This window comes from Pongo pygmaeus, chromosome 19 (assembly GCF_028885625.2).
Source record: "Pongo pygmaeus isolate AG05252 chromosome 19, NHGRI_mPonPyg2-v2.0_pri, whole genome shotgun sequence".
Classification (NCBI taxonomy): domain Eukaryota; kingdom Metazoa; phylum Chordata; class Mammalia; order Primates; family Hominidae; genus Pongo; species Pongo pygmaeus.
This window is the reverse complement of record NC_072392.2, coordinates 58,953,108-58,968,716: the sequence shown is the minus strand read 5'-3', so window position 1 is coordinate 58,968,716 and position 15,609 is coordinate 58,953,108. Positions and strand designations below refer to the sequence as shown.

General features: G+C 38.4%; 1 protein-coding gene across 3 annotated transcripts in view; it reads left to right on the top strand.

Annotated features, from left to right (window-relative positions):
* The window catches only part of VMP1 (vacuole membrane protein 1), a 135,347-nt gene that overhangs the window by 18,112 nt on the left and 101,626 nt on the right, over window positions 1–15,609 (top strand). For 2 of the 3 annotated variants that reach the window (XM_054459516.2, XM_054459512.2), the window contains exons 2-5: window positions 5,717–5,818; window positions 9,628–9,763; window positions 11,410–11,500; window positions 12,749–12,859. In XM_054459516.2, the coding sequence (XP_054315491.1) occupies window positions 5,743–5,818; window positions 9,628–9,763; window positions 11,410–11,500; window positions 12,749–12,859 (414 nt within the window). In that variant the 5' untranslated portion in view covers window positions 5,717–5,742. Of the gene's footprint in view, window positions 1–2,863; window positions 2,993–5,716; window positions 5,819–9,627; window positions 9,764–11,409; window positions 11,501–12,748; window positions 12,860–15,609 lie in introns of all 3 variants that reach the window. The other variant, XM_054459514.2, reaches the window with a different exon arrangement.

Below are 15,609 nucleotides of genomic sequence, written 5' to 3'. Positions count from 1 at the left end.
TGCAAATTTATTTTGTTTATGAAGAAATAGACTGATGAAAATAACTTCGTTCCCTGGGTTATTTCTTACAAAACAAAATTTCAGACTATTATGTTTTCTAGAGAGAATTTTGGAGAAGGAAATGTCAGTATGCTGTTCTTTTTTAGCACGTTGTGTAAGAACACATTATTTGCTCAAATGAAAACTCCTGTTGCAATAGCTTAAAAACAAAACCTTCAAATAATTGTGCAATACCATTGTTATAAGTACGCACTCATAGACCCAAAATGTTTTGGGTAAAACAATGACACTATGGGAAAGAGTAAATAGGGGCAAATGAGTTCAATTATCAGTGTTTTGTAGGAGAAAGGTTTTAGAATGTTATTTATAAGGCAAACCCTTTTGTGCCCTGTTTATCTTTTCATCACAAATTAAATAAATTTTACTTACTGTGATAGAGATGAATGGCTGGCTTTAAAATATCTTAAATATCCTTAAATATCTTATTTGTAAATATTTATCATATATTTAGATATTTACAAATGTTTAAATATCTTCAAAATATTTTTTAAAGATATTGCCTATAGGATTTGGCTGAATATGAACACTCATAGTTTTTTTTGGTTTTGTTTTTGTTTTTTTGAGATGGAGTCCTGCTCTGTTGCCCAGGCTGGAGTGCAGTGGTGCAATCTCAGTTCACTGCGACCTCCACCTCCTGGGTTCAAGCGATTCTCCTGCCTCAGCCTCCCAAGTAGCTGGGATTACAGGTGCAAGCCACCACACCCAGCTAATTTATGTATTTTTAGTAGAGACAGGGTTTCGCCATGTTGGCCAGGCTGGTCTCGAACTCCTGACCTCGGGTGATCTGCCCGCCTCAGCCTCCCAAAGTGCTGGGATTACAGGCATGAGCCACTGCACCTGGCCAAACCCACATAGTTTTAAGTATTTGCAGAACTTAAGTATGGCTTCAAGTTAAATGACTGGCAGATGGAAAATCATGAACTTTTTTATATGGTTCCATTTCAAACATCCTCAGTTGATTTTTTTATTAATAAAATTCAGATTTGTGAAATAGATTTCCATTTTGTAAACCTATTGTGATGCTCTAGCATCTTTGGTTTTTGTTGTTATTGTTTTGTAATTGCTTGGGCTGCATTATCTTTTGGCTGAATCTTCACACAAGTATGACTTAAGTTTGCAGAGTCAAACTTTCAGCTTCTATGAACTGGTCTGAATATATTGCCTGTGAGCTCCCATAGTGCTTTCTACTTCACGATCTTCATCATAGCTAGTATATATTGAGGTCACGTGAAAGGTGAGGCAATATGTTAGTATTTTATGTACATTATCTTATTTAATCCTCAACCCTCTGATGTGTGTCATGTTATCTCTGTTTTACAAATTAAGAAAAACTGATGTTTAGAGAGATTTACAAATTTCTCCAGTCTGTTAGACTTTTTGTTTTGTTTTTTTTTTTTTTTTGAGACGGAGTCTTGCTTTGTCGCCCATGCTGGAGTGCAGTGGCGCGATCTCCGCTCACCGCAAGTTCTGCCTCCTGGGTTCACGCCATTCTCCTGCCTCAGCCTCTCGAGTAGTTGGGACTACAGGTGCCCGTCACCACGCCCGGCTATTTTTTTGTATTTTTAGTAGAGACAGGGTTTCACTGTGTTAGCCAGGATGGTCTTGATCTCCTGACCTCGTGATCCACCCACCTCAGCCTTCGAAAATGCTGGGATTACAGGCGTGAGCCATCATGCCCTGCCCTGTTAGACTCTTAAGACCTGACTAAAACATTGTCTTTTCATCTAATTTTATTAAAATGCCTATTTCATCCCATTCTGTTATAATTGATTTCTTGTGTTCATTTGGCTTCTTTACCAGACTGTGATCCTCTTGAGGACAGGGACCTCCTTATCCTATTCATATTTGTATCCTCAGTGCCCATTGGAGACCCCAGAACTTTTAAAATGAGAGCTGAATGAACAACACTGGCATCACTGATACAATAACAATGAGGCATGTGCTGTGAAGTTGTTTTTTATAGTTTAGGCATTTTGTACGTTTATTACCTCCTACTCTTTTGACGTATTGGCATTTATAGTCACATATGTGTGCATATCAACAAACATACACATGTATACATAGATTATTTCATCTACACATCAATCATTTGAAAGTGGCAATTATTGTCCTCATTTTGTGAATCCAAACAATGAAGGACTAAAGAAAATGAAACTTTGCTTAAGATCACACAACTAATCAGTGGCAAATCTGGGATCAAATCCAGATTTTTCAGATTTTAAATCTTATGATTGTCTACTTAAGGCTGTCTATACTAATAGAAGCCTATATTTTATTTCTTGATGTGTTTATTTGCTTATTCAGCATCGAAGACAACAACACAAAGGTATACACAAATGGATTGTATCTTAAAAAGGAGAATATTACAGTGATGAATGTGTGCTTTTTTTTCTAGTGATTTTTATAGTCTTTCACTTGTTTTCCTTTATGAGGCATAAATTTTGAAAATAGTTACAATAGTTAGAGTTTAGTCAAGGAATAAATTAGCACCAGCTATCAAACTACAGGAAGATTGGATCCATGACTATATCATATTCTGATCAGCTAAATATAAATCTAGCATGACTCTTGGCACATACAAAGTGTTCAGTTAGTATTTGTTGAGTGAATAGGTAAACAAACCTTATACAAGCATCTTATCAAGTGATTTCATGAATTTTCTTTCTTAATAATATAACCCCCTAACTCATATATCTGACTTTGAATTCTAAACTGTCACTGAATCTGCTCATAAAATATAAAAATTTGAGCCACTTGGCCATGAGAATACTCCTAATACTCTTGGGTCTTCTATTAAATATAGAGAAGCATGGGTAGTGGCTCATGCCTGGAATCCCACCACTTTGGGAAGCTGGGGCAGGAGGATCGCTTCAGGCCAGGAGTTCGAGACCAGCCTGGGCAACATAACTAAATGAATGAATGAATAAATGAGGTTTGTAGAACAGTATACCATTCTTTTTCTATGAATATATTATTCATATGTATTCATAACATATATTTGCTATGAATATTTGGAAGTTTGGATAGTTCCTGCTGGTGACTATTCTTAAACAGCTTTATTGAAGCATAATTCACATATCATATAATTCACCCATTTAAATGGTATATTCACATCTATGCAACTATCAAAACAATTTTAGAACATTATCATCACCCCAGAAAAAAAACTCACAACTCATTGGCAGCTACTCCCCACTTTTCTCCAGCTAATCTGCTAATCCACTTTCTGTTATTATGGATATGCATATTCTGGAAATTTCATATAAATGGGAATCATAACAAGTAGTCTTTTGTGACTGACTTCTTTCACTTTAGCATATTTTCAGACTCCATTGATGCAGTAGTATGTATTACTACTTTATTTCTTTTTATGGCTAATATTTCATTGTTTGGGTATACCATATACCATATTTCCTATATCCTTTCATCAGTTGATAATACATTTGGGTTATAGGCCAGGCGCGGTGGCTCACGCCTGTAATCCCAGCACTTTGGGAGGCCGAGGCAGGCAGATCACAAGGTCAGGAGTTCAAGACCAGCCTAACCAACATGGTGAAACCCCGTCTCTACTAAAAATACAAAAATTAGCCAGGCATGGTGGCGGGCACCTGTAATCCCAGTTACCTGGGAGGCTGAGGCAGGAGAACCACTTGAACTCGGGAGGCAGAGGTTGCAGTGAGCCAAGATCATGCCACTGCACTCCAGCCTGAGCGACACAGTGAGACTCCATCTCAAAAAAAAAAAAAAAAAAAAACCTTTTGTCTGTTAACAGTGTCACTATGAACATTCCTGAATTGCTGAGTCATATGGTAACTGTATTTTACCTTTTGAGGAACTGACAGATTGTTTTCCAAAGCAGCTGAACTCTTTTGCATTCCCACCAGCAGTTTAGATTTCTCCACATCCTCACTAACACTTGTTATTATTATCTTTTTGTTTTTGTTTCTTTTTTCTTCTTTTTTTTTTTTTTTTTGAGACAGAATCTTGCTCCTGTCGCCCAGGCTGCAATGGCACAATCTTGGCTCACTGCAACCTCCGCCTCGGGAGTTCAAGCGATTCTCCTGCCTCAGCCTCCCGAGTAGCTGGGATTACAGCCGCCCACCACCACGCTGGGCTAATTTTTGTATTTTTAGTAGAGATGGGGTTTCGCCATGTTGGGCAGGCTAGTCTTGAACTCCTGACCTCATGATCTGCCTGCCTTGGCCTCCCAAAGTGCTGGGATTACAGGCGTGAGCCACCGCACCTGGCCTATTATCTGTCTTTTACAATAACCATCCTAACAGGTATGAGATTGTATGTCATTGTGGTTTAATTTGCATTTCCTTGATGGCTAAAGATGTTAGACATCTTTTTATGTGCTTATTAGCAATTTGTTTATCTTTGGAGAAATATCTGTGCAGCTCTGCTGTCCATTTATTAATTGGATTATTTGCTTTTTATTACTGAGTTGTAAGAGTTTGCAGGCCTGATACACGCTTCTTATGAAACGTATATGATTTGTAAATACTTTCTCCTGTGGGTTGTATTTATTTTCACTTTCTTTTTTTTTTTTGAAGCAGGGTCTCCCTTTTGCCCAGGCTGTAATGCAGTGGTACAATCATACCTCACTGTAGCCTTTCACTCCTGAGCTCAAGCTATCCTCCCACCTCAGCCTCCTGAGCAACTAGAACTACAGGCATGGGTCATCACTCCTGGCTAATTTATTTATCTTATGTAGAGATGGGATCTCACTGTGTAGTCCAGGCTGGGCTCAAACTCCTGACCTCAAGCGATTATCCCGCCTTGGTCTCCCAAAGTGCTGGGATTATAGGCATGAGTCACTGCACCCGGCCCCAGTTGTCTTTTTATAAGTGTCTGGGCAAGTTTTAATATTGTATTAAGGACTCAGCATTTTAGCCTTTTATTGAAGTGATGTGCTTTTTGAGTAGAAAGTTTTGCTTTACTAACACCTGAAGAATGATACAATCACAGGCAACCTGGTTTTTATATGTTGTATTACATTAAAAGTACTGATACCTGTAGTATGAAACATGTTATAAAGTACATTTAACTATCTTAAACATTTCAAGTTTTTGTTTTTTTTTTGCCCATATCATTTTATTCAGTAGAATTGTTTCCTAAATAAAACTGGTCTATGATCTTAGATTTATGTATCAACAGTTGCAGCATCTTTTGTAGTATATTCTATTTTTATGTAATAATGTTAAAGGGAATATGAAAGAAAACTGTAAAAAGGTAAAAATGATAAGGTTAATTTTGAGTACATAGTAGTATGATATTTAATTGTAAATTAGAAGGATGTTAGACCTTACAGTGTGTTAACATTTGGAGGTGCTAGTGCTTGATAGCCTCCTTCTGTGGACAAATTACCTCCAAATTTCAATCTGGAAGATCCCTGAAATAACTACTAGAAAAAGGTTTACAACTATATGGCTTTTATATTTTTACTATTTGTATTAGAATATCTATATAAATTGTTCAATAGAATAACTATATAAATTGTTCAAATTTTGGTTATAAAAGAAAAAAGTGTAAACACATCATACATATCGTGTGGGTTATTACTGTGATGTTATTCCTGTATTCAGTGTTATTCAGTCACAGCTACACAGCAGAAGTTTGTAATGTATTGCTGGATTTTATTTTGCTGTATTAGCTCCTCAAGAGTTACTGATCTATGAAATGGCAGAGAATGGAAAAAATTGTGACCAGAGACGTGTAGCAATGAACAAGGAACAACATAATGGAAATTTCACAGGTAAATTTTGATGGTTTGGAGGGAGGAGTGCTATGGGTTTAAATGATATAATTTTCATTGGAATAAAATAGAGATATATTACTTCTTATATTTTTAATCTTATATTATCTTCTTAGTAAATTAAATTATGGGTCAGTCAGGGCCTGTAAGGTGATATTTCATAGTGATGGCAGAAGCAGCCTGGCCACAATCACATAAACAGTGTTCCAAGTACAAGATTATTACTTGTTAATCTTGTAGTATGGTCAGTGTTTATTTGGCTTTGCTCAGTGCTCAATTTTATTGTGCTATTTTGTAATTCTAGAAGTAGATTATAAACTTACTACACTGTTCTTAAATATAGTTATCAAAAAAGTTAGAATGTGAATATTATTTAAAAATTTATTTTAAAATTATAGTTTGAGATGAATAAACTCATATTTTAGCCAAATTGGAATTTGTGGTAAATTTCAGTGTATTTGACTCCTGTTTATACAGTTACCCTGAAAATGATGACTTCTATTAATATGGATTTATTAATATGGATTTAAGTAGAAACTTTCCTTCATGCATTTAAAGGAAAATGAAAAAAAGTTTTTCTTTTCTTGTAATCATAATGTTTTTTTTTTTAGCTTTTAAATTGTTTGACATCTCAAACACATGGCAAATAATACTCTAGTGTGGTAATATTTTCACAGCAATTCTCTTCTTTTAGAGGAAGTGCAAGGAATCTGAAATCGTAGTTTTCATTTGTTTGTTTGTTTGTTTGCTTTTTGAGACGGAGTCTCAGTCTGTCACCAGGCTGGAGTGCAATGGTGCGATCTCGGCTCACTGCAACCTGTGCCTCCCAGGTTCAAACAATTCTGCCTCAGCCTCCCGAGTAGCTGGAATTAAAGGCATGCACCACCACGCCCAGCCAATTTTTGTATTTTTAGTAGAGATGGGTTTTCACCATGTTGGCCAGGGTGGTCTTGAACTCCTGACCTCAAGTGATCCACCCACCTTGGCCTCCCAAAGTGCTGGGATTACAGGCATGAGCCACCGTGCCCGGCCTCATTTGTTTGTTTTAATCACCATATTGCCTTGCAGAGGACGTTTTGCAGCACTGATCTGACTTTTGGGTTACTTTGGTTGTCAGTAAACTTGGCAATTTCACCAAGAGTTTCAGGATTCAGAGATGGGCATTGCATACATCATAGTGTCTTCCCATTAGGAGCTTTTGTGTGCTATTTTTTTCTTTCCTTTTAGCAAGCACATACATTTGTATTTTCTTCCTCTACTGCTCACCCCATTGGAATTTAAAATTAACATTAGCATGTCATACTTACTCTTTTGTACCATGTGTTTTTTAATATTTTAGAGATTGTGCTATAACTGTACATGAAAAACTGATTCTTAGGCTGGGCGTGGTGATTCACGCCTATAATCCCAACACTTTGGGAGGCCAAGGTGGGAGGATCTCTTGAGCCCAGGAGTTTGAGACCAGCCAGGACAACACAGGGAAACCTTATCTCTACAAAAGATTTTAAAAGTTTGCTGGATGTGATCGTATGCACCTATAGTTCTAGCTAGCTACTCAAGTTCTAGCTAGTTACTGGAAAGACTGAGGTGAGAGTATCGATTTAGCCCACAAGGCTGCAGTGAGCTGCGATCACACCACTGCAATCCAGCCTGGGCGACAGAGCAAGACCCTGTCCCAAAAAATATATATATATTCTTTATTATGGCTGCTTAGTTTTTCTTTCCATTGTATGAGTGTGCCATACTTTAATCACTCTTCTGTCCTCTGTTGGTAATATATGTTATTATTTTTTGCTAGTACAAATAATGCTGTGGTATGCAAGTCATTTCACCTTATACCTAATCATTCCTAGAAATGGAATTACTGGTTTACAGTGTATATGCATTTTGTGCTGGGCGTGGTGGCTCACACCTGTAATCCCAGCACTTTGGGAGGCCGAGGTGGGCGGATCACTTGAGGTCAGGAGTTTGAAACCAGCCTGGCCAACATGGTGAAACCTCATCTCTACTAAAAATACAAAAAAAACTAGCCGGGCGTGGTGGCAGATGCCTGTGATCCCAGCTACTCGGGAAGCTCAGGCAGGAGAACCACTTTAACCAGGGAGGTGGAGGTTGCAGTGAGCCGAAATCGTGCTACCACTGCACCCCAGCCTGCGCAACAGAATGAGACCCTGTCTCAAAAAAACAAAAACAAAAGCATTTTGTAATTTCAATAGATGGTGATAATTAATAGCTAATCTTAATTGGACACTTACTAAGTGTTAAACTCTTCTGAGAACTTTACATATATGAGCTCATTTAATCCTTACAATGACCCTGAAAAGTATGTACTATTGTGATCCCCATTTTACAGAAGAGAAAACTGAGACACAAAAGTATTAACTAACTTGCCCAAGATCATGCGACTAGTAGAAGGCAGAGCCAGGATTGGAACCAACTAGTTTGCCTCACCATTTTTGCGATCTAAACCACTTTGTTCTGTAATATGATCCTAGGTTGATAGAATGCCCTTCATAGAAGGTGGACCAATTTAGACTTATTTCAGTAATTTTCCCAAAATCTATAGCTCTATCCCAAATTCAACTGCTGGAATTTTCAATACCATTTCTTTAGGACATCCTCTACAAAAGGTTCTGATGTTTATCAAGGCAGGGAGTTGGTTTTGCCTCAATTGTTCTCTAGGTAGCACTAATTAAGAAATGGCAACTATAATATAGTAGCCCCCTTATCCATGAGGGATACATTCCATGACCCCTAGTGGATATAGGAAAAAATACTATGTTGTTCTGTATATAGTAATGGGGTAACATATACAGCGCGGATGTGCTAAACAAAGGGATGAATCAGGTCTTGGGCTGGATGGAGCAGGACTGGCAAGATTTTATTGTACTACTCAGAACAGCATACAATATAAAACTTAGGGGCTTGGCTGCAGTAGCTCACACCTGTAATTCCAGCACTTTGGGAGGCCAAGGCGAGCAGATCACTTAAGGTCAGGAGTTTCAGATGAGCCCAGGCAACGTTGTGAGACTGTGTCTCCACAAAAACCAAAAATATTAGCTGGGTGCGGTGGTACACACCTGTAGTCCTAGCTGCTTGGGAGGCTGAGGTGGGAGGATCACTTGACCCCAGGAGTTGGAGTTTAAAGTGAGCTGTGATTATGCCACTGCATTCCAGCCTGGGCAACAGAATGGAGACCCTGTCTCTTAAAAAAATAAAAATAAATTTAAAACAATAAAACTTATGAATCGCTTATTTTCAGAATTTTTTTCCATTTATTATTTTCAGACCATAGTTGACCATGTGTTACTGAAACTGTGGATAAGGGGGAACTACTGTCTCATCTCCTTTCTATGCTGAGTTTGGACTAGTTGCCTTTTTAAATTTTTTTTTGAGGCAGAGTCTCTTTCATTCTGTTATCCAGGCTGGTCTTCAGTGGCACAATCTCAGTTCACTGCAACCTCTGCCTCCCAGGTTCAAGGGATTCTTGTGCTTCAGCCTCCCGAGTAGCTGGGATTACAGGCGTGTACCACCATGCCCAGCTAATTTTTGTATTATTAGTAGAGATGAAGTTCCACCATGTTGGCCAGGCTGGTCTTGAACTACTGACCTCAAGTGATCCACCCTCCTCAGCCTCCCAAAGTGCTGAGATTATAGGTACTACTAGTTGCCATTTTTCACAAGACTCTAGGACTTGCTATTAGTTGTTATTTGGGAGATAAACAAAACTCTTTTCATCTAAAGTGATTGAAGAGAATAAGCATAAATGTTAGAAATTCTGTTCTAATCTCTGCACTATTGTTTTTCAGACCCCTCTTCAGTGAATGAAAAGAAGAGGAGGGAGCGGGAAGAAAGGCAGAATATTGTCCTGTGGAGACAGCCGCTCATTACCTTGCAGTATTTTTCTCTGGAAATCCTTGTAATCTTGAAGGAATGGACCTCAAAGTAAAGAGTCTTCTCCCACTACCTTTTACATACACCTCATTTACTCATTTAAAAAATCCTCAGTAATCTCTTACTTTCTGCCCTCTACTCCATCAAAATGGATTAATTACCTTTAGAATATTACCATAGGAACATATTTATTCTCCTTTCTTTAGGTTGAAGAAAAACAGATTAGGGAAAGACATTGCTATTTGCTGTTTGTTTACTGGATTATCACAGTTGTCCACTGTTTTTTCATGTTGAATCTGCAGTGGAGAACACTGAAAAATATGATTTTTATTTTCTCTCCTGATTTTACCGTCAGGAGAAATCAGGTCTGTGTAATTTAGATACGCTGATTCTTTAGCAGGGCAAGGTTCAGCATACGTGGCAGTTTTACTGATAGTTTGAGCCAATGAAAAAGAACTCTGCCATGGAAATGTGTTCTGTCTTTAAATTTAGTACTTGTAAGCCCTGTTTCAAGTACCATAAAGAACAAGTCGAACTTTTACATGCCTTATCTTGTGGCATGCCCTTCCAAGTTATTATCTGTACTATTATCTTAACATTTTTATTGTGCTAAGAGTTTATAAAGTATTTTGTAACATTTTCAGCTGATTTTGATCCTTAGGGCAACTCCATAAAGAAGGTAAAACAAGTATATCATTATAAACATTTTAGGCCAGGCATGGTGGCTCACACCTATAATCCCAGCACTTTGAGAGGTGGGTGGATCACCTGAGGTCAGGAATTTGAGACCAGCCTGGCCAACATGGTGAAACCCCGTCTCTACTAAAAATACAAAAATTAGCCAGGCATGGTGGCGTGCACCTGTAGTCCTAGCAACTTGGGAGGCTGAGGCAGGAGAATAGCTTGAACCCAGGAGGTGGAAGTTGCAGTGAGCCAAGATCATGCCACTGCACTCCAGCCTGGATGACAGAGCAAGACCCTGTCTCTGAAAAAAAGAAACAAAGGCCGGGCATGGTGGCTCACGGCTGTAATCCCAGCACTTTGAGGGGCCGAGGCAGGCAGATCACTAAGACAGGAGTTCAAGACCAGCCTGGCCAACATGGTGAAACCCCATCTCTACTAAAAATAGAAAAATTAGCCGGGCATGGTGGCACACACCTATAGTCCTAGCAACTTGGGAGGCTGAGGCAGGAGAATAGCTTGAACCCGGCAGGTGGAGCTTGCAGTGAGCTGAGGTCGCACCACTGCACTCCAGCAACAGAGTAAGACTCCATCTCAAAAAAAAAAAAAAAAAAGTAAATAAAGATTTTAAAAACAAGAAACAGAATCAGATTGGTTAAGTGTCTGACCGAAAGTGCAACATGAAGGGTCTCTGACCCAGGTCCTCTGACTTGAAGGCCAGTGCTCTTTGTATTATGCTATAATGTTTTTCCATTATTATAAGTTGAGGTTTAATAAGATCAGGCTTTGGGTAAGGAAAAGGCTACAATGGGGGTTATGATAAGAACTTGGGTTCTCTGCCTATGTATCTTCCCTTGACCCCCTTCTGTTCCTCCAAGAGGCCATGATGTGTAAAGAAAAGAGCTCAGCCCAGCTGAGCTAGGTAACCTAACTGTTTCGGCAAGAAATTGTTTCGAGAATGATGAATGCTGAAAGTGAGACTGTGAGATATTTATTTTTTTTAATTTGTTTTTAAGATTATGGCATCGTCAAAGCATTGTGGTGTCTTTTTTACTGCTGCTTGCTGTGCTTATAGCTACGTATTATGTTGAAGGAGCACATCAACAGGTGAGAGGTCGAGCAATTCTGTTTCTAGTCTTGCACATTCTCTAATTCTCTAATCTCAGTTTCAAATGGGACGAATGTGGGTTTTATAGAATTTCTGCCCTCAACATTATCTCATAACTAGTATCTCAAAGGTTTTACTTTTAAAGGCATACACTAAAAATATTCTTGTGATGTTTTATGGCTGCTGAGCATTTATATTTGGTGTATGTGATTCCTTTTACCTTCAAAGATTTTTTTTTTTTAAAGACAGAGTCTCGCTCTGTCACCCAGGTTGGAGCGCAGTGGTGTGATCTGAGCTCACTGCAACCTCTGCCTCCTGGGTTCAAGCGATTCTCCTGCCGTAGCCTCCCAAGTAGCTGGGATTACAGGCGCCCGCCACCACACCCAGCTAATTTTTTTTGTATTTTTGTAGAGATGGCGTTTCGCCACGTTGGCCAGGCTGGTCTCAAACTCCTGACATCAGGTGATCTGCCTGCCTTGGCCTCCATAAATGCTGGGATTACAGGCCACTCTACCTGTAATCAAAGATTTAAATGTAACTTTCCTGAAGGTTTTCATTCATAGCAGCATGAATCCATTAATCACTGCCAAAGTTTTCTTGTTTTCTCTAACATACTTTTGTGACCCATCCAAATAGGTAGGCCTCTCATCCAAGGTTGATGATTACGTTTTATTTGTATAAAAAGACAGGTTCATTTGCCTGTAGTCTACATGTACAACATTACTGATGGGAAAATAGGATGCTTTGTTAACCTCTTTTGTAAAAATAGCAAAACATTAATGTATTTTAACAGGAAATGGTTCTAGAATGGTATTTTAAAGCACTTTACTGCCAATCACAGAAATGACTCTAGAATGGCATTTTGAAACAGTTTACTGCTAATCACAGAGAAGTTTTTACAGTTCTAAATGCATTTATTTTAAATATATCTAAAATTATCCTCAAAATTATCTTATTCGTAATTTGCTTTTCCTGTGTCCTGTAAATAGTAGGAATTTAAAGGTTTAGAAACAAGGCTTTTATTAAAGGTTTAGAAATAAGGCCTTTATTCCAGTTAAATTAATTTTTTTGTCATCTTTGCCATTGTATATTAAAGAAATTAGGCCTCTTCAATGGGTTTTTAATCTTATTAGTTTTTTCCTATTTGAAACTTATTTTAGTTGGTTTATTTAATTTTGATGATGGTTTATAAATACCGCATTTCTGTATAGAGAATTCACGGTTTTCACCTCATCCCTTTTTTTCAGTATGTGCAACGTATAGAGAAACAGTTTCTTTTGTATGCCTACTGGATAGGCTTAGGAATTTTGTCTTCTGTTGGGCTTGGAACAGGGCTGCACACCTTTCTGCTTTATCTGGTAAGAATAATTTTATTTTAATAAGCAAAAATGATATTTCCTATCTTTTTATTGGTGCTTTTACGTCAGAAGTAAAATTTCTAAGATTTGTTTTAATTACCTTTGTGTTTTGTAAGCATTCTGATCCTCCAGTCAGTGCTTTAAGTTTGACTTAGAGTTCTGTTTTGTTTTTCCTTTAGGGTTAATATTTAAAAAGCAAAGATAAAACCCCAGTTAAGCAAATAAGGTTGTTTATTTAAATTAGTTTAGCGTGGAAGGTTTTTCTTTTCCTTCTAGATTTAATTGCTTAAGCAATTGTTATTTTAATATATGAAGTCCATTTAAATATACAAAATTCCATGTGAGAAATGATGTCTTCCCTCACATCCTTTAATATCATTTACACACTTGGATATTTATTTTGGTATTCTTATTGAATGTAATTGATGGAGTATTAACATGTAGAACTAAATGCTTTCTTGAGCCCTTTAAACCAAAGTATAAAAAGTGCCCCTTCTAGGCTGGGCGCAGTGGCTCACACCTGTAATCTCAGCACTTTGGGAGGCCAAGGAGGGCAGATCATGAGGTCTGGAGATCGAGACCATCCTGGCTAACACGGTGAAACCCTGTCTCTACTAAAAATACAAAAAATTAGCCGGATGTGGTGGCGGGCGCCTGTAGTCCCACCTACTCAGGATGCTGAGGCAGGAGAATGGCGTAAACCCAGGAGGCGGAGCTTGCAGTGAGCGGAGATGGCGCCAGTGCACTCCAGCCTGGGTGACAGAGCAAGACTGTCTCAAAAAAAAAAAAAGTGCCCCTTCTGAAAAATATTCTTTTACTAGTTGAAATAAGAGAGAATGGCCAGGCGCAGTGGCTCACGCCTGTAATCCCAGCACTTTGGGAAGCCGAGGCAGGCGGATCACAAGGTCAGGAGATCGAGACCATCCTGGCTAACATGGTGAAACCCCGTCTCTACTAGATAACAAAAAAAATTAGCCGGGCATGGTGGCAGGCACCTGTAGTCCCAGCTACTCGGGAGGCTGAGGCAGGAGAATAGTGTGAACCTGGGAGGTGGAGCTTGCAGTGAGCCGAGATCACGCCACTGCACTCCAGCCTGGGCGACAGAGCAAGACTCCGTCTCAAAAAAAAAAAAAAGAAAAAGAAAAAGAAATAAGAGAGAATGAAGATCAGTTTTCCTTTGAACATTCACAAATATACTGGAATAATGTCAGAGCTAGAACTAGAGAGAGGTTGAGTTAGATACTGAGGGCACAAAATATAAATAGGCACTCTCAGGGTCATGCAGATACAGAATGGATGAGTAAGTGCCTCATTGAATTTTGTGCCCCATGTGCCTTGCTTGTTCATGCTGTTCCTGTCCCTAGATAATAAATTGAAAACACTTCCATATTTGAAAGCAGTTTGATCTTCATTGGGGAAAAACAGGCGAAAGGTTGTCAAGCAGTACCCATTGCTGAATAAAATTCATCACTACAAGCACTTGCAATCTCTGTGCTATAATGAATTCATCTCTGAAGCAGCTAGGATAAGTATTAAGGAATGATTGTCTGCTTGGCTCAGAAGAGTACTGAATTAATGATCTGACGAATGCTTTGGGAATTAATGTATAATATATCATTTCTCCAAGTTTATGGGAGTTTAAAACTTGGAACTTTAGAATTATGTTCATGTTTGCTTGGTGATTTAACTCAAACAGGGACATAAATCCTAGGGAATTAACTCATATCACTGTTTTTCTAATAACTGCATTCGTAGTAGAATAACACTACATTCACTAGTAGAGGTTGAGGGAGAGAGGAAAAGAAGGAATTACAGGTTACAGGATACTTTTCTGTTCGTGTCTAGACCTGTCCTCATATTCCTTGGGAAAACCAGATTAAGAAACTCATTTGCAGCATTTAATTAATTTGGAAGACTCTGAAAAGCAACCCAGATAGCAGATTCTGCTGAATGTCAAAAGAGATTCAAATTATGGCTCATGCCTGTAATTCCAGCATTTTGAGACGCCAAGGCAGGCTGATCACTTGAGCCTAGGAGTTCGAGTCCAGCCTGAGCAACACATCTCTACATCTCTACCAAAAATACAAAAATTAGTCGTGTGTGGTGGCACAGGACTGTTAGTCTCAGCTACTCAGGAGGCTGAAGCGAGAGGATGGCTTGAGCCCAGGAGATAGGGGCTGCAGTGAGCTATGATTGCACCATGCACTCCAACCTGGGTGACAAAGTGAGACCTTGTCTCAAAAAAAAAATTATTTTAAATGCCCTAAAATTAAGTATATGTAAAACAGCCAGATCTGCAATTTATGAATATATAATCCTGGCTATAGTGTGGGAGATAGATTGAAGGTGGGAGAGAAGAGGAGCTGTTAGGATTATCCTTATGAGAGACACAAGCTTCCCAGGAGGTAATAGGAAGAATGGATAGCAAGGAGTATTTATAAAGAGAACTTGTAGAGAGAAGTCAAGCAAAATGAAGACAAAAGATGGTATAGACCTTTGATGTTTTAAAAGATTGCTTGGAATGGCAATAGCATTTGGGATGAAAGAGGACAAATATGAGAGAAATTTTAGAAGTACAATCAAGAGTGTGGTACATTATTATGGAGGAAGAAGGAATGAAAGATAACTCTTGGATTTCCTTTTGTTTTAATATATTTTATGTGTATTTAAGGTATACAACATGATGTTATAAGATATAAATATATATAGTAAAATGGTTACTATTGTGGAAAAAATTAACATGTTCTTTA